We start from the raw sequence: 19,213 nt of genomic DNA, 5'->3' as shown, positions 1-19,213 counted from the left end.
GCCCATTCCTTGTATTTGAACAGTGCTGGTGTCACTGCATTTAGAGCCTGCTGTACTTGTGGATGTTGGACAGTTATACCATAACAGTTGTTTCGGATGCATGAGTGCCACCAATAGCCAATTCCTTTGTGGTGTTTGTGATTTTCTGATATTGACTGATGTTATAATCTTTTTCCAGGTAAAAGATAGAGAAATAAGAGGAACCAAGTTTGTTGTGACAGGATTAAAAGAAGGAAGTTTCTACAGATTTAGAGTTAGAGCAATAAATGCTGCTGGTATCGGAGAGCCTGGCGAAGTTACAGAAGTTATTGAACTGAAGGATAGAATTGGTATTTTACAATTTTTATTTTTAACATTTTTACCAATCAAAGTGAACAAACAGAAAATATATTGAATCATTTTGTTTATTTCTTACAGTCCCCCCTGATCTTCACTTGGATGCTAGTGTCAGAGACAGAATTGTTGTTCATGCTGGGGGAGTGATCCGGATCATAGCTTACGTCTCAGGAAAGCCACCTCCAACAGTCACATGGAGCAGGGATGAAAGAGCTTTACCAGAAGAAGCTAAAATTGAAGAAACAGCCATCAGCTCTTCTCTGGTTATTAAGAACTGCAAGAGAAGTTACCAAGGCCTCTACACTCTTTTTGCCAAAAATGCAGGTGGAGAACGGAAGAAGACTATTATTGTTGATGTGTTAGGTAAATCAGAAGTTCAGAATTTGCATACAATTTTGTTCTAAAAATATGGTTTCATAAAATCCAGTACATAAAACTAAATGTATACTTTTTCTTTCCATCTTAGATGTACCAGGGCCAGTTGGTGTTCCATTCCTTACTGAGAACCTAACCAATGACTCTTGCAAACTGACATGGTTTTCTCCAGAGGATGATGGTGGTTCTCCTATCACCAACTATATTATTGAAAAGCGTGAAGCTGACCGTAAAGCTTGGACCCCAGTAACCTATACAGTCACAAGACAGAATGCTACTGTTCAAGGGCTGATTGAAGGCAAGGCATACTTTTTCCGAATTGCACCTGAGAATATTATTGGCATGGGCCCATTCGTTGAGACAACAAAAGAGCTGGTCATCAGAGAACCAATATGTAAGTACATTTTTGTTTTATAGATTATTGTAATAGAAGGGAGATTGGCAAAAAAAATGTATTCACCACATTGTTTATGTTTATTTACAGCTGTACCTGAGCGTCCAGAAGATCTGGAGGTAAAAGCCATTACCAAGGATTCTGTTACATTGACTTGGAACCCACCTAAATATAATGGAGGTTCCGACATAACTATGTATGTCCTAGAAAGCCGTCTCATTGGAAAAGAGAAATTCCACAGGGTTACAAAGGAGAAAATGCTTGATCGGAAATACACTGTTGAAGGACTGAAAGAAGGTGACACTTACGAATATCGTGTGAGTGCTTGCAATATTGTGGGACAAGGAAAACCATCTTTCTGCACAAAACCAATCACATGCAAGGATGAAATTGGTATGGGTCTATTTTTCATAATTCAGTTTGAAAACAATTTTTGGGTATATAATTTTTTTATTAATATTGCTACTTACCTTTTTTTTCCCCAATGATATCTTTTAGCTCCTCCAACACTTGAACTTGATTGTAGAGACAAGCTAATTGTTCGGGTTGGTGAAGCTTTCAGCCTCACCGGACGTTACTCAGGGAAGCCTGCACCAAAGGTGACTTGGTTAAAGGATGAAATTACAGTTAAAGAAGATAAGCGCACAAAGATTCAGACCACTCCAACAACCCTTTGCTTGGGGATATTAAAATCTATCCGAGAAGATTCAGGCAAATATTGTGTGATCATAGAGAACAGCGCCGGATCAAGAAAAGGTCTTTGTCAAGTCACTGTTGTTGGTAAGTGTAACGGAGCCATAAGAATGCTTGCTTTTAATAATAATTAGAACTGATCAAATAGAAGAAAGAGTGAATATTAAAATGAGTTATTTATAGAAATACTGTGAATTCACTCCTTTATTATTTGTGATATGTTATTCATTGATTTTGAGTATTCAATTAATTGCTGGTTTAAGTTTATTTACAATGAATAATTTGACACGCTCTAATAATAATATTTTGCACTATTTTAGCAAATTTCAATGCAATATGATAAAGCACTTTGTAAGCATTAATTAATTAAGCCCAATAAGATAGGTATTAGTCTCATTTTACAGATGGGTAAACTAAAGGAAAGTGATTTGCTCAATATCACATAGTGAGAGAACAGAAGAGCCAAGAATAGAACGTTGGTGTCCTGATTCCCAGTTCTTTGTTCTAACAATTAGGTTATTCCAAGTTATATTTACAGTAGAATAGTGACACTGTTCAATCTGTGTATTGTCGGGTTTTTCTGTTCATTGTTTCTTTTAACAGATCGCCCTCAGCCTCCAGTAGGTCCAGTTATTTTTGATGAAGTTCATAAAGATCATATGATCGTCTCCTGGAAACCTCCATTAGATGATGGTGGTAGTGAAATTACAAATTATATTATTGAGAAGAAAGATGCACACAGGGATCTCTGGATGCCAGTAACATCTGCCAATGTCAAGACAACATGCAAAATTCCTAAACTGCTTGAGGGAAAAGAGTATGTTGTACGAATTTATGCTGAAAATCTTTATGGCATAAGTGATCCCCTAGTATCTGATGAAATGAAGGCCAAGGATCGTTTCAGTATGTTATTTATCTGCTACTTTATTTTAATAATTTAACCATCAGAATGCTTGTTATACTATAAATTCATTTAAAAATATTATTTCTTCAGGTGTTCCTTCTGCACCGGAGCAACCCATCATTAAAGATGTTACCAAAAATTCTGCCTTAGTAATTTGGAACAGACCACATGATGGAGGCAAGCCAATAACTACTTATATTTTGGAAAAGAAGGAAACAATGTCTAATCGATGGGCCAGAGTCACCAAAGATCCGATTTTCCCAGAAACTCAGTTCAGGGTACCTGATCTCCTTGAAGGCTGTGAATATGAATTCCGTGTATCAGCAGCAAATGAAATTGGTGTTGGTGATCCTAGCCCACCTTCAAAGCCAGTCTTCGCTAAAGATCCAATTGGTAAAGTATAAAACAAAATCCATTCATATTCTGTGTGTTCCTGAAAATCTTTTTCAGATAGGTTTTAATGGTTTCTGATTTTTTTAATAGTCAAACCAAGTCCACCTATTAACCCTGAAGCAGTGGATAAAACAAAAAACTCAGTTGATTTGTCTTGGCAACCACCACGGCATGATGGCAAAGGCAAGATCATTGGCTATCTCGTTGAGTATCAGAAAGTTGGAGATGAAGATTGGAAGAAGGCCAATCTTACAGCAGACTCCTGCCCTGAAACAAAATACAAAGTCACTGGTCTTACTGAGGGTATGACCTATAAGTTCAGAGTCATGGCAGTCAATGCAGCAGGTGAATCAGAACCAGCTTATGTTCCTGATCCAATAGAAGTAAAGGACAGGCTTGGTAAGTGAAATAAACTCAGATAAGTTTATGAATAAAACATATTGTCAAAATGTGCTTGTTTACTAAAACTGGAATCTTTCTCCCAGAACCTCCAGAGCTGATACTTGATGCTAATATGGCACGGGAGCAACACATAAAAGCTGGAAATACACTAAGACTTAGTGCTGTAATTAAAGGAATTCCATTCCCAAAAGTGTCATGGAAAAAAGAAGGACAAGAGGTTTCACCCAAAGCAGATATTGAGGTTACGGGAGTTGGCAGTAAGCTGGAAATTCGTAACACTGTCCATGAAGATGGTGGAATTTACTCTTTGACTGTTGAGAATCCCGTTGGTTCAAAGACTGTTTCAGTAAAAGTCATTGTACTAGGTAATTATTTTTTGACTTTGTTTATACTGTATGCTTTTTATAATTTTATTGGCGATCAAAGAAATTGGATCTGCAGAGAACAAATGAATAATTTCAATGCAGAAATTATCAATAATAAAGAAACATAATATAAGAGCTGTATGAGAAAAGGACTGTAAATGATAAGCAGTACTTTTAGTAAAAATTTCCTTTCTATTGAAATGTGCTAAATTTTGTAAAATTAGTTTTGTTTATTAAATAAATATTCTTTACTTTTAAAAAAAATATTAGATAAACCCGGCCCACCTAGAAATCTGCAAGTAAGTGAAGTTAGAAAAGATTCTTGCTATCTCACTTGGAAGGAACCAGAGGACAATGGTGGTTCTGTCATTACCAACTATGTGGTGGAAAAGAAAGATGTAGCTGCTGCCCAGTGGGTACCCATCTCATCATCTTCCAAGAAACACAGTCATCTGGCTAAACATCTTATGGAAGGCACTCAGTATCTCTTCCGTGTTGCTGCTGAGAACCAGTATGGGCGAGGTCCATATGTTGACTGTCTCAAGCCAATCAAGGCTATGGACCCACTATGTAAGTATTTTTCATTGATGAGTTTTATTTTGAGTCTTTTTTGAACTTTGATTAACTGATCTTGTTAGTACAAATACAATATAGTGTATGTGTGTTGATTGGGCGTAGGTTGTTCACCCTATTACACTTCTTGTTTTTTGCTCTTAAAAGATCCTCCAGGGCCACCAAAGAATCTGCACCATGTAGATGTTGACAAAACAGAAATTTCCCTTGTTTGGAATAGGCCAGATCGTGATGGTGGTGCTGAAATCAATGGATATTTGGTGGAGTATCAAGAAGAAGGTGCAGAGGAATGGATTAAGTTCAAGACTGTACCCATGCTAGAGTGTGTTGTAACTGGTCTACAGCAAGGAAAGACTTACAAATTCCGTGTGAAAGCACAGAATATCGCGGGTCTTAGTCTTCCAGATACAACTATACCAATAGAGTGTCAAGAAAAACTAGGTACCTTTTTAATTTGTATGATTTCTTTCATTTCTTACTTTTAGTGTTCACCATGAAAAAATCATATTGTAATTTCTATATTTTTTTCTAATTCCAGTACCTCCATATGTGGAACTAGATGTGAAGTTAATGGAAGGTCTTGTTGTTAAAGCTGGTAGCACAGTCAGACTTCCTGCAATCATGAGAGGTGTACCTGTGCCCACTGCAAAATGGGTAACTGATGGCAATGAAATTAAAACAGAAGGCAACTACAAAATTGATACTGACAATTATTCAACAGTACTTACCATTAAAGACTGTGTAAGAAAAGATACTGGAGAATATCTTCTCACAGCGTCTAATGCAGCTGGCAGCAAAACTGTTGGTCTTCATCTTACTGTTTTGGATGTTCCTGGTCCACCCACTGGCCCCATTAATATTCTTGAAGTCACACCGGAACACATGATTATTTCCTGGCGTCCTCCTAAAGATGATGGTGGAAGCCCTGTGCTGAACTACATTGTTGAGAAGCGAGAATCCAAGAAAGAATCTTGGGGAGTGGTCTGTTCAGGAATCAATCAAACAAAACTTAAGGTTCCACGTCTACAGAAAGGTTGTGAATATATTTTCCGTGTCCGTGCAGAGAATAAGATAGGCATTGGTGCACCCCTCGATTCAACACCAACAGTTGCTAAACATATGTTTGATCCACCATCCCCACCTGGTAAACCAGTGGTTTCAGATATTACAGAAAATGCTGCAACAGTGTCTTGGACCCTACCAAAATCCGATGGCGGAAGTCCAATAACTGGATACATTCTTGAGCGTCGGGAAATATCTGGCAAATGGGTACGTGTCAACAAGACACCAGTGCTTCAACTGAAGTTCAGAGCCACCGGTCTTTTTGAGGGCAACACATACGAATTCCGAGTTTTTGCAGAAAACATGGTTGGCATAAGCCAACCATCCCCAGTTTCTGACCCAGTAAAAGTTTCACGCCCTATTAGACCACCTGGACCTCCCATTAATCCAAAACTAAAAGACAAGACCAGAGAAACAGCTGACCTGGTGTGGACAAAGCCTCTCAAAGATGGTGGCAGCCCTATTTTGGGATATGTTGTGGAATGTCAGAAAACTGGAACTACACAGTGGAATAGGATTAATAAAGATGAACTCATTCAACAGTGTGCCTTCAGGGTACCTGGGCTAATTGAAGGAAATGAATATAGATTCCGTATAAAAGCTGCTAACATCGTTGGAGAAGGAGAGCCCAGAGAACTGCCAGAAACTGTTCTTGTAAAGGATATTCATTCTCCTCCAGAAATAGATCTAGATCTGACCTGTCGTGACTTAATCACCATCAGAGTAGGCCAAACAATCCATATTACTGGTAGAGTAAAAGGCAGACCAGACCCTGACATAACATGGTCTAAGGATGGCAAAGTATTAGTCCAAGATAAGCGTGTTGAGATGGTTCATGAATTCCCTCGCATTGAACTGCAGGTGAAAGAAGCCACAAGAGACGATCATGGAAAATACATCATTTCAGCAAAGAACAGCAGTGGACATGCTCAAGCATTTGCCCTTGTTAATGTACTTGACAGACCTGGACCATGCCAGAACTTGAAGATAAGCTACGTTACAAAAGATTCTTGTATGCTCACTTGGGAAAACCCAGTAGATAACGGTGGCTCAGAAATTACAAATTACATAGTAGAGTATCGTGAGCCAAACCAGAAAGGATGGTCAATTCTCTCTTCTAATGTTACCAAACGATTAGTAAAGGCAAGTCTCATAGAAAACCATGAATACTTCTTCAGAGTTTGTGCAGAAAACAAAGTAGGGCCAGGCCCTGTCATTGAGACCAAGACTCCTATCCTTGCCATTAATCCTGTCGATAGGCCTGGTCCACCAGAAAACCTTCACATTGCAGAAACAGGAAAGACATTTGTGTATCTGAAATGGAGAAGACCAGATTATGATGGTGGAAGCCCCAATTTATCTTACCATGTTGAAAGAAAACTGAAGGATTCAGATGAATGGGAAAGGGTGCACAAGGGCAGTATTAAGGAAACACACTACATGGTTGATAAATGCATTGAAAATAAAATATATCAATTCAGAGTTCAGACCAAGAATGAGGGAGGTGAAAGTGACTGGGTGAAGACAAGTGAAGTTGTTGTGAAGGAAGAACTGCAGAAACCAGTCCTTGATCTGAAGTTAAGTGGTGTGCTAACTGTAAAAGCAGGTGACTCTATTAGACTTGAGGCCGGACTTAAAGGCAAGCCACAACCAGAAGTGGTATGGACAAAGGACAGAGATGCCACAGATTTAACCAAATCTCCAAGAGTCACAATTGAAACAACTTCTAATTCATCTAAATTTGTTCTCACAAAATCTAAGCGTAGTGATGGTGGTAAATATGTGATTACTGCAACTAATGCAGCTGGTAGTTTTGTAGCTTATGCTACTGTTAATGTTTTGGATAAACCTGGTCCTGTAAGAAATTTGAAGATCTCTGACATTTCAAGTGATAGGTGTACTGTCAACTGGGACCCACCTGAAGATGATGGCGGTTGTGAAATACAAAACTACATCTTAGAAAAATGTGAGAGCAAGCGTATGGTTTGGTCTACATACTCTGCTGCTGTTCTAACAAGTCATGCAAATGTGACACGCCTCATAGAAGGCAATGAGTATATCTTCAGGGTTCGAGCAGAGAATAAGATGGGCACTGGCCCTCCAACAGAAACAAAACCAATTATTGCAAAAACAAAGTATGACAGACCTGGCCGTCCTGATCCCCCCGAAGTCACTAAAGTCAGTAAAAATGAGATGACTGTAGTTTGGAACCCACCAGAATATGATGGTGGCAAATCAATTACAGGATATATATTAGAGAAGAAAGAGAAACGAGCATTAAGATGGGTTCCTGTTACTAAGAGTGCAATCCCAGAGAGACGCAAGAAGGTTACAGATCTCATTCCAGGACATGAATATCAATTCCGTGTTAAGGCTGAAAATGAAATTGGTCTTGGAGAACCAAGCTTGCCATCGAGACCGGTAGTGGCAAAAGACCCAATAGGTACTGTAGTGATATATTTTACTGTTATTAAAATAAAACATTTAATTAACAGGTTGCTTAGTTGCTTAGATGTATTCTTCTTCCTGCCCTTTATCGTGTCTTTCAGAACCTCCTGGTCCTCCAATTAATCTGAAGGTGGTTGACAGCACAAAGAGTTCCATCACTCTCGGATGGGGAAAACCAGTCTATGATGGTGGTGCACCAATTATTGGATATGTTGTGGAAATGAGACCAAAAGTTGAAAGTGCAGCTCCTGATGTAGGATGGAAACGATGTAATGTTACTGCACAAGTTATTCATACAGAATTTACAGTTACCAGCCTGGATGAGAAACAACTATATGAGTTCCGGGTTTGTGCCCAAAACCAGGTTGGCATTGGCCGACCAGCTGAACTGAAGGAAGCAGTGTCTCCTAAAGAAATACTTGGTGATTTTTTTCTATCTTATCTATGAATTCATGCATCATTTATTTGCTATATTTAGATTTTATTTCACATTCTGAACTTTTGTTGTTGTTTTTCTTTAACGTTTGTTTCAGAACCTCCTGAGATTGATTTGGATGCAAGCCTAAGAAAATTAGTCACAGTCAGAGCAGGATGTCCCATTAGACTATTTGGCATTGTTAGAGGGCGACCAGCACCTAAAGTCACCTGGAGGAGAGTGGGTATTGATAATGTGGTCAGAAAAGGACAGGTTGATCTGGTTGACACTATGGCCTTCCTTGTCATCCCCAATTCTACACGTGATGATTCAGGAAAATATTCTTTGACAGTTGTTAACCCAGCTGGAGAAAAGGCCGTATTTGTGAATGTCAGAGTCCTTGGTGAGTCGCCACAAACAATTTTGTAAACACATCAGTTTTATTATTTAATTATTTATTACAGGGATTTTTAAGGCTCCTTTCACAATATCATTTGAGTATCACTGTACATGGCTAATATTAATTCCACATGTATAGGAAGTCATTAACCAAACTTTCATTGTAATTTAATAAGGATTTTTAAGAGAGGACTGATATATGAATTAATGTTTCATTATAGATACTCCTGGACCTGTGGCCAAGTTCAGTGTTTCAGATGTCACAAAAATGTCATGTCAGCTTTCATGGGTACCACCTGAGAATGATGGTGGTAGTCCAGTAACTCACTACATCCTGGAGAAACGTGAGGCTGACAGAAAGACCTGGTCAACAATCATTGCAGATGTAAAGAAAACTAGTTTCAAAGTAGCTAACCTTGTACCTGGAAATGAATACTACTTTAGAGTAACTGCTGTCAATGAATATGGTCCAGGTGTTCCAACAGAAGCACCAAAACCAATCTTGGCATCAGATCCACTAAGTAAGTATTTTTTAATGTAGATCTTTTATTCTTGCATCTTTATTTGCTTTAATCTCCAGTAAGCTTCTGATTTTTCATGAATGTGGATGTGTCTAAATTCTGTATTGCTGCTAACCTCTCAATGACAGTGGAATAAATATTCCTGTGCAGATATGTTTGCTGAATAAAAATTAAAACCCTGAATACTTATTGTAACTCTATATTAATTTAATCACTCTGGTAGTTTCTAATGTGACATGTTTTCCAAATCAAAAAAATGTCTCTTTTAAATAAAGTCCTTTTTGAATTAAGCAATCAGAATTCTTAGTAATTCTACCAAAGCATGCCCAGTTAAAGTGATGATGTTGTAATATATCTGCTTTGTTTTTTCTTAAGGTGAGCCTGATCCACCAAGAAAACTTGAAGTTACTGAAATTACAAAGAACAGTGCAACTTTAGGCTGGTTGCCACCACTGCGTGATGGAGGCTCTAAAATTGATGGATACATTATTAGCTACAAAGAAGAAGAACAACCTGAGGATCGCTGGACACAATATTCCGTTGTCAAAGATCTGAACATTGTTGTAGCTGGCCTGAAAGAAGGAAAGAAATACCAATTTAGAGTGGCAGCTAGAAATGCTGTGGGAGTAAGTTTGCCAAGAGAAACTGAAGGAATGTTTGAAATTAAAGAACAACTCAGTAAGTAACTAATTATTACTATATATACCATTTAAAATCTATTTTAATAATGAAATGAACAAGGTTTTTGGTTGATGGAGTCCTAGGAAATCAATTTTTAAATGATCTCTTCTGCACTTCTGTAGAAGATCACACTTTAAGTCACCAGTCTCCTGAATCCCAGGAAGTCTAAGCTGTTTTTAAGAACAAGTTACACAAACATCTGTTGGGGTGGACTAGGTATACTTAGTCTTGCCTCAGCATGGAGGGATAGACTAGGTGTTCTCTTGAGGTCCTTTCCAGCTCTCAAATTTCTATGATTTGAAGATGGCATCAGGAAAGCAGCACACTCAACCCCCTGTCAGAGAGTGTGTGTCATGTCACTTCACAGTGACCCTTCCTGATGATTAAGTGGCATAGCTATGCTCCAAAGATTGCCATCCAGTTACCCTTGGCTAAAAGGATGATAATGGTTTTTAAGTGCTGCTAGTGTCTTAGGCACTGTTCAAATATATGAGAAGACAATCTGAACACAAAAACATTCACTTACATTCTAAATCAGAATATAAAGATAGAAAGTCAGCGTTTACACTGACAGCTATGGAGCATCTGGTTTCAGGGGTGTTTACATCATTCAGATCTGTAGTGCAGACTATTAAAATATCCCTACTGAACTGAGACTAAGGATACTATCTATAAAATCCTCAGGGCTCCAGCAGACATGCAGAGGACACTTGCATGACAAAATAAAATAATTTTTCACAGGGAGTTACAAATATTTGTGTTTGTTTGTCTTTTTTAGTGCCACCTAAGATCCTGATGCCAGATCATGTTAATATTAAAGCTGGGCAGAAACTCAGAATTGAAGCATATGTCTATGGGAAACCTCAGCCAATCTGTAAATGGATGAAAGGAGAACAAGATGTATTTACATCCAGTCGTCTGGCTGTGCATAAAGCAGAAAACTCTTCTGTTCTCATCATTAAGGATGTGACTAGGAAAGACAGTGATTACTATACCCTTACTGCAGAAAACAGCTCGGGTATTGCCACTCAAAGAATCAGAGTGGTAGTCATGGGTAACTTTCATTTTTAACCTAACTTTCTACACAGCTAGATACAAGATATTTCATGCTCTACTATTTTCTTAAATTTTTCACCTTACATCTTTATGCAGATGCCCCGGGTCCACCACAGCCTCCATTTGACATTTCTGATATAGATGCGGATGCTTGCACACTTGCATGGCATATGCCTCTCGAAGATGGTGGCAGTAACATTACAAACTATGTGGTTGAAAAGTGTGATGTAAGTCGGGGAGACTGGATAACAGCTGTAGCTTCTGTCACAAAGACAAGCTGCAGAGTTGGAAAACTGATCCCTGGACAAGAGTATATGTTCCGTGTTCGTGCTGAAAATCGTTTTGGCATTTCTGAGCCACTCACATCTGACAAGATGGTTGCAAGGTTCCCATTTGGTATGTCAGTTTTAAATGATGGCATTTCTCTGATTTTAATTCTTCTAACAGTAAAAGAACCGGTAATGTTATCTGATTTGTTTTTCCACAGATGTTCCAAGTCAACCAAAGAATGCGCGTGTTACCAAGGTCAACAAGGACTGTATTTTTGTGGCTTGGGACAAACCAGACAGTGATGGAGGCAGTCCAATTACTGGTTACCTCATAGAGCGTAAAGAAAGAAATAGTTTGCTGTGGGTGAAGGCTAATGATACACTTGTGCGTTCTACAGAGTATCCTTGTGCAGGACTAATTGAAGGTCTCGAGTATACTTTCAGAATTTATGCCCTGAACAAAGCTGGAGCAAGCAAACCTAGCAAGCCAACTGATTTTGTTACGGCAAGATCCCCAGTTGGTAAGCAAAACATTTAAATGATTTGTTATATGTCATTAATATTTATGGTCAATTTACGTTATTTAATTTTACTTACAACTAGTAGTAATACATTTACTTTAATAATAATTGCAACTTTATAATCATCACTTTTCCCATTTCTTTAATGTTTTATATGCAATATGAATACACTGTATCTACATATTGTGTAATCTAGCATTTTTGTGGTTTTTTAGAGGGATGTGCTATGAATACCATCCACCACTGTAAAATATTTTTCTGAAATGTACAAATGTTTTTATGAGGGTAAACTTATGATGGTCTTCTTTGTTTTTAGATCCTCCTGGTAAACCTGAAGTTATTGATGTCACTAAGAGTACTGTGTCACTTGTATGGACAAGACCAAAGCATGATGGTGGAAGCAAAATTATTGGCTACTTTGTTGAAGCCTGCAAACTGCCTGGTGATAAGTGGGTACGATGCAATTCTACTCCGCATCAAATTCCTCAAGAAGAATACACTGCTACTGATTTGGAAGAAAATGCTCAATATCAATTTAGAGCAATTGCCAAGACAGCAATTAACATTAGCTGGCCTTCTGAGCCTTCTGACCCAGTGACCATTCAGGCAGAAAATGGTAAGGAATGTATACTTGTGAAGTATTTGCAAACTCTGATAATGTTCAATCATGCTTTTTTACCTGGTATTCATATGATATGTTTAAATCTTTTAGGTTGGTAAGCTGTCTTCTTTTTGTTTCTTTTCAGTTCCTCCCAGAATAGAACTAGATGTATCTATGAAATCATTGCTTACAGTAAAAGCTGGAACTAATGTTTGTCTTGAAGCTAATGTGTATGGCAAACCTATGCCAATAATTACTTGGAAGAAAGAAGGAGAAGTTTTAAAACCAGCTGAAGGCATTAAGATCACCACTAAAAGAAATCTGTCCACTGTGGAGTTGTTCAGTGTTAACAGGAAGCAGACAGGAGACTATACTATTACCGCTGAAAATGCAAGTGGTTCCAGATCAGCAACCATTAAGCTTAAAGTACTTGGTAGGTTAAAGATTATTTATTAGTCCATATTTATAACTTGGATAATATAGCAAAAGCTAGAGATATAACTATTGATCATTAATTTTTCCAGATAAGCCTGGTCCTCCTGCCTCAGTTAAAATCACCAATATGTGGGCAGATCGTGCAATGCTTTCTTGGGAGCCTCCTCTTGAAGATGGAGGTTCAGAAATTACTAACTATATTGTTGACAAGCGTGAAACAAGCAGACCAAATTGGGCCCAAGTCACTGCCAATGTACCAATTACGAGCTGCAGTGTAGAAAAACTGATAGAAGGACATGAATATCAGTTCCGCATTTGTGCTGAAAACAAATACGGTGTGGGAGATCCCATCTTCACTGAGCCAACAGTTGCTAAAAATCCATATGGTAAGCTTGTTGCTTAGCATGGTTTTGTGATTAATTGTTTTTATGCACATTTAAGAATATGAAAATAATTTTCAATAAATCTTTACAGATGTACCTGGGCCTTGCGATCCACCTGTAATTAGTAATATAACAAAGGATTTTATGACTGTTAGCTGGAAGCCACCAGCTGATGATGGTGGGTCCCCTGTGACTGGATACATACTTGAAAAACGTGAAACTAAGACTGTTAACTGGACAAAGGTAAACAGGAAGCCTGTCATAGAAAGAACTGTAAAGGCCACTGGACTCCAAGAAGGAACGGAGTATGAGTACAGAGTGACAGCACTGAATAAGGCTGGACCAGGCAAACCTAGTGGACCATCTAAGGCAGCATATGCTCGTGATCCTCAGTGTAAGTTAAAAACATTTATTTTGATTTTCTTCTGAAATGTCCAAATGCTTTTCCTCAGTATTATTGTTTAATATATTCTATGTAACTTCCTATTGTTTTCATTCTCAGATCCTCCTGGCCCTCCGGCCTTCCCAAAAGTGGTTGACACAACCCGCAATTCTATAAGCCTGTCTTGGAGTAAACCAGCATATGATGGCGGAAGCCCCATTATTGGTTATCTAGTTGAAGTAAAAAGAGCTGACACAGATAACTGGGTCAGATGCAATCTGCCGAAAAACCTACAGGATACCCATTACATGGTAACTGGACTGTCAGAAAATACAGAATATCAGTTCCGTATTTATGCTGTCAATAAGATTGGATACAGTGACCCAAGTGATGTACCTGACAAACACCTTGCCAAAGACATTTTAAGTAAGTATTCTGGAAAATAAATGAACTTGCTGCTTTCAGTGAAGATTTATGAAGTAGATTTAGAAGCTTAAAGGAGGGGCTTGTCACAGCTTGTAGCAAGAGAACACAGGACGGTCTGGTAGCTGGGAGCCTGAGAGAGCTTGTTTTACAGAGTGTGGGAAGATTGGCAACAGAAGAGGAATGAGATTGGAGTCATTTTTTAGGGCAGGTAGTGCCTGCTCTTCCTGTCTCCTCACCAGTAATTCTGCCACCTTCTTGGGTCTTCAAGATTTTTCCCTTTTCCACCCAGCCCTCATTCAGACTATCCAGATCTCTCTCTCCTCTTCCTCAGGCCTTCAGTATCTCCTACCTTTCAAGGAATTTGGAGCCCAGCTGCCTATACTAAGACCTTGTGGTTTTCTGGGGCATCTTGCCTGATTTAATTGTATGGGGCTGTTGTCCCCCGTTGACATTCAGGCTACTTCATCATACACAACTAAATGAAGCAAAAACGTAGCACCACCCAGTAATAGTTACGCTTGTGCAGGGTAAAAAAGTACAGGACAGGCAGCTGAGTTACAAGTTCTTTCAAGATAAGGAGGAAGAGGGACTGATTCACATGATGGGTGGGGGGAAAAAGAGATGTAGTTGATGAGAGGAGGAGGAAGCACTGCAGAAGGAGTTCAGTCTATCAATTATCTTGAATCTAGGTCAAAACCACCGTTTAAATAACACCAGCTGAGACACAGGAACAGGCCTTCCAATCAAGTACAATGCCAGTAAACTGGGACTTCTGCTCACAGCAATTTTAGTGCTACATTTAAATACTGAATTTATAATGTATGCATCTTTAATTACCAATGCAGTTCCTCCTGAGGGAGATCTTGATGCAGAACTGAGGAAAGTACTTATATTACGTGCTGGAGTCACAATGAGGATTTATGTGCCAGTAAGAGGACGTCCACCTCCAAAGATTAGTTGGTCTAAAGTGAATGCCAACATAAGAGACAGGAAAGGGCTAGATATCAAGTCAACTGATTTTGACACTTTCCTACGCTGTGAAAATGTAAACAAATATGATGCTGGAAAATATGTCTTGAGTCTAGAGAACAGCAGTGGCAAAAAATCATACACCATGGTTGTGAAAGTACTTGGTAAGTGCCAGAATTATTACTAATCTTAAGTATTAGTTATTTTTAAAATTAATGTAATACCAGTTAATATTTTCTGTATTTTGATTATTAAATCAAATATTTATTTTGCATTCATATAGATACTCCCGGACCTCCAATTAATCTGATTGTAAAAGAAGCATCTAAGGACTCTGCCTTTATTTCCTGGGAGCCTCCTTTAATTGATGGTGGCAGTCCAGTCACAAACTATATTGTTGAAAAACGAGATGCGGAGAGAAAATCATGGTCCACAGTTTCAACGGAATGCCCAAAGACAAGTTTCAGGATAACTAATTTAGAAGAAGGGAAATCATACTTTTTCAGGGTGCTCGCTGAAAATGAATACGGCATTGGTGACCCCTGTGAAACTCGGGATGCTATTAAAGCTTCTGGTGAGAAAACTGAATATTGTTTTCCTACTTTACTTTTAAAATGAGCTTGTTTTTAATGTGTAATTGAGACTTACCAATGTTTTTATTCCTTCTAGAAACACCCGGCCCAGTTGTTGACCTAAAAGCTTTGGCTGTAACAAAGTCATCCTGCAGTCTAGCCTGGAAAAAGCCTATCAGTGATGGTGGAAGCCGTATCATTGCATACAGTGTTGAGATTATGACTTCTGATGATTCATGGCAAGAAGTTATGAGGTCAAAGAACCTCCAGTTTTCAACGAAAGACTTGACGGAAGGGAAGGAGTATACTTTCAGAGTAAGAGCACAGAATGATGCTGGATATGGAACTCCAAGTGAGATTACAGTTGTGGCAAGAGATGATGTTGGTAAGTATTTCTCCAAATTCATGACTACTCTCTTTCATTTATCCAAATTATATGATGTTTTATACATAGTGCCCATCATGCATGTATACATATCAGTTTAGTTTAGAACTGAATTAACATTTTAAAATAAAGGTTTTTATGCTCAAAAGAATAACTGATACCTTTTTATTTTGCAGTGGCACCCGATCTTGATTTAAGAGCTCTACCTGATTTGTGCTATTTAGCTAAAGAAGGTAGTAGTTTCCATCTTAAAATCCCAATTAAAGGAAAACCTGCCCCAACTGTAACATGGAAGAAAGGTGAAGACCAGGTACTCACTGAGACTGGAAGAGTTGCCTTTGAGTCTACAGCAGTTAACACCAGTCTTTTGGTACGTGACTGCCAGAAAGGTGATGCTGGAAAATACACAATCACTCTGAAGAACAGTGCTGGCAGTAAGGAAGGCACTATTTCCATAAAAGTTGTTGGCAAACCTGGCATCCCAACAGGACCTGTGAAATTTGAAGAAGTCACAGCTGATGCTATAACCTTAAAATGGGGACCTCCCAAAGATGATGGTGGCTCAGAAATCACTAATTATATCATAGAGAAGAGAGATAATATAAACAATAAATGGGTGACATGTGCTTCTGCTGTCCAGAAAACTACATTTAGAGTTTCAAGACTTCATGAGGGAAATGAATATACTTTCAGGATCAGTGCTGAAAATAAATATGGAGTAGGTGAAGGCCTTAAATCTGACCCTGTGGTTGCAAGACATCCATTTGGTAATCATAAATTATAATCTTTTTCATTAAAAATGATATAATCTTGATATTTCCTTTTTATGCTAATTTATTTTTAACATATTTTCTAGATGTGCCAGATGCTCCTCCACCACCCAAAATTGTTGATGTTAGGCATGATTCTGCATCTCTAACTTGGACTGACCCAAAGAAAACTGGCGGCTCACCAATCACAGGTATTTGCCTTAAAACCTTCTCACCATTTTTCCCTCTCGCTCTTCTTTCTTCTTACTGAAAAGTAAAATAAAACTATTACTTTATTTGTTTTAATGTACCCCTTACTTATATATTTTTAGAATTATACTTCTTTTTCATTCTTTTAGTATATATGCTTGTTTTTAAAATAATAATAAAAAAATTAAGATTCAGTGAAAGTTAGAAAAAAAAAAAAAGAGGACTTGTGACATTATAGCTGTTTCATGCGCATATGGCCAAATCTTGTAAGGAAGGGACAATAGGTGCACCTATATAAATTCATATTTGCATGCATAAATTAGCATTTGCATTCACAAATCATGTAACTGCATATATATATAATTTACATTCATATCTATTCCTTAATCTACCTTTAAATGTTCTTGCAACAGTAGCTGATCCAATCTTTCATACAGATACAGCATAGTATGGTGGGCAGTTGACTGTGAAAATGAAAATTTTTGTAATATTACCTGCTATTTTACATTTTACTATTCATCTTTGTAGGTTATCACCTTGAATTTAAAGAAAGAAATAGCCTTCTGTGGAAGAGAGCTAACAAGACTCCATTAAGGATGAAAGACTTCAGAGTAACAGGGTTAACTGAAGGTCTGGAATACGAATTCAGAGTGATGGCAATCAACCTGGCAGGAGTAGGTAAACCAAGCCTGCCATCTGAACCAATCGTGGCACTTGATCCCATTGGTAAGTCATCAGAAGAAAAAAGAAAATTCTGCGGGTTGAAAAAATTGGCGTTTGTTTTACTATTGTTTTATTTTGATTTTTTTTAAGATCCTCCTGGGAAACCTGAAGTTATCACTATAACTAGGAACTCAGTAACTCTCATTTGGACAGAACCGAAGTATGATGGTGGACATAAGTTAATTGGCTACATAGTTGAAAAACGTGACTTGCCTTCAAAGTCTTGGACAAAAGCTAATCATGTGAATGTTCCAGACTGTGCATTTACTGTAACTGACCTTTTTGAAGGTGGGAAGTATGAGTTCAGAATTAGAGCAAAGAACACTGCTGGTGCTATCAGTCCTCCATCAGAACCTACAGGAACCATAATATGCAAGGATGAGTATGGTGCGTAGACCCTATCAAAAATATAGGGGAGTCGATTGGTTTGTTAAATTATTGTTTAAAACCTACTCTCTTGCTCTCTTTTCTGACAAACGTGCTTTTCTTTTACAGAGGCACCAACTATTGTTATTGATCCTACTTTGAAAGAAGGCTTGATTGTCAAAGCAGGAGATACCATTACAATGTCTGCTATTAGCATCCGTGGCAAACCACTTCCAACTTCAGCATGGTCCAAAGCAGGAAAAGACTATAAGCCTTCAGATATTGTACACATTGAAACAACTCCAACTTCCTCCACACTTAATGTCAAATATGCAGCCAGGAAAGATTCTGGTGAATACACAATCACTGCAAGCAATCCTTTTGGAACTAAACAGGAGCATGTGCATGTGAAAGTTTTAGATGTACCTGGACCCCCTGGGCCTATTGAGGTCAGCAACGTCTCAGCTGAAAAAGCTACTCTTACGTGGTCAGCTCCTGCAGAAGATGGTGGATCACCCATCAAGTCTTATGTACTTGAAAAGAGAGAAACTAGCCGACTCCTGTGGACTTTAATTGCTGAAAATATTGAAACTTGCAGGCATGTTGTTAGCAAGCTCATTCAAGGAAATGAATACATCTTCCGTGTCTCAGCTGTGAACCAGTACGGCAAGGGTGAACCAGTACAGTCAGAACCAGTTAAAATGGTGGATAGATTTGGTAAGTAGAAAAGGTTAACATTTTAACCAAGTGCTCATTATAGTATTTCAAGGCTCATGTATGTTTCAAAAACTCTGTATTTTTTCCCTATTAGGTCCCCCAGGTCCTCCTGGAAAACCAGAAGTAACAAATGTAACTAAAAATAGTGCAGCTGTTACCTGGAAAAGGCCAATTGATGACGGTGGTAGTGAGATCACAGGCTACTACGTGGAAAGGAAAGAAAAGAAAGGTTTGAGATGGGTCAGAGTAACGAAGAAACCAGTTTCAGACCTTAGATGCAAAGTGACTGGACTCCAAGAAGGAAATGAATATGAATTCCGCGTCAGTGCAGAAAATAGAGCAGGGGTTGGACCACCAAGTGATGCTTCAAACCCAGTACTAATTAAAGATGCTGCATGTTAGTATCATGTCTTTACTGCAGAGTTCACCATAAAGTATTAATATTTTGGTTACCTATAAAAACTCATGTCTAATATAATGTGGGGATT

At 38.3% G+C, this 19,213-nt stretch overlaps 1 protein-coding gene across 1 annotated transcript in view; it reads left to right on the top strand.

The window, feature by feature from the left end:
- Positions 1-19,213, top strand: part of TTN (titin) — a gene marked incomplete at its 5' end in the record, with an annotated part of 307,317 nt that overhangs the window by 241,653 nt on the left and 46,451 nt on the right. Inside the window, 33 exons of the mRNA XM_084642843.1 lie at positions 179-329; positions 418-699; positions 803-1,105; positions 1,196-1,498; positions 1,604-1,885; positions 2,402-2,701; positions 2,793-3,095; positions 3,186-3,494; positions 3,581-3,862; positions 4,133-4,432; positions 4,583-4,876; positions 4,974-7,940; positions 8,047-8,367; positions 8,479-8,763; positions 8,981-9,280; positions 9,656-9,958; positions 10,740-11,015; positions 11,114-11,413; positions 11,505-11,807; positions 12,124-12,423; positions 12,554-12,841; positions 12,933-13,229; positions 13,318-13,620; positions 13,729-14,034; positions 14,880-15,167; positions 15,287-15,577; positions 15,673-15,960; positions 16,137-16,727; positions 16,817-16,921; positions 17,448-17,645; positions 17,733-18,029; positions 18,138-18,725; positions 18,820-19,122. Of these exons, the coding sequence (XP_084498969.1) occupies positions 179-329; positions 418-699; positions 803-1,105; positions 1,196-1,498; positions 1,604-1,885; positions 2,402-2,701; positions 2,793-3,095; positions 3,186-3,494; positions 3,581-3,862; positions 4,133-4,432; positions 4,583-4,876; positions 4,974-7,940; positions 8,047-8,367; positions 8,479-8,763; positions 8,981-9,280; positions 9,656-9,958; positions 10,740-11,015; positions 11,114-11,413; positions 11,505-11,807; positions 12,124-12,423; positions 12,554-12,841; positions 12,933-13,229; positions 13,318-13,620; positions 13,729-14,034; positions 14,880-15,167; positions 15,287-15,577; positions 15,673-15,960; positions 16,137-16,727; positions 16,817-16,921; positions 17,448-17,645; positions 17,733-18,029; positions 18,138-18,725; positions 18,820-19,122 (12,607 nt within the window). The remainder of the gene's footprint in view (positions 1-178; positions 330-417; positions 700-802; positions 1,106-1,195; positions 1,499-1,603; positions 1,886-2,401; positions 2,702-2,792; positions 3,096-3,185; positions 3,495-3,580; positions 3,863-4,132; positions 4,433-4,582; positions 4,877-4,973; positions 7,941-8,046; positions 8,368-8,478; positions 8,764-8,980; positions 9,281-9,655; positions 9,959-10,739; positions 11,016-11,113; positions 11,414-11,504; positions 11,808-12,123; positions 12,424-12,553; positions 12,842-12,932; positions 13,230-13,317; positions 13,621-13,728; positions 14,035-14,879; positions 15,168-15,286; positions 15,578-15,672; positions 15,961-16,136; positions 16,728-16,816; positions 16,922-17,447; positions 17,646-17,732; positions 18,030-18,137; positions 18,726-18,819; positions 19,123-19,213) is intronic.

This window comes from Lepidochelys olivacea (assembly GCF_965140295.1).
Source record: "Lepidochelys olivacea isolate rLepOli2 genome assembly, chromosome: 11".
Taxonomy (NCBI): Eukaryota; Metazoa; Chordata; order Testudines; family Cheloniidae; genus Lepidochelys; species Lepidochelys olivacea.
This window is presented reverse-complemented; position numbering and strand designations above follow the sequence as displayed.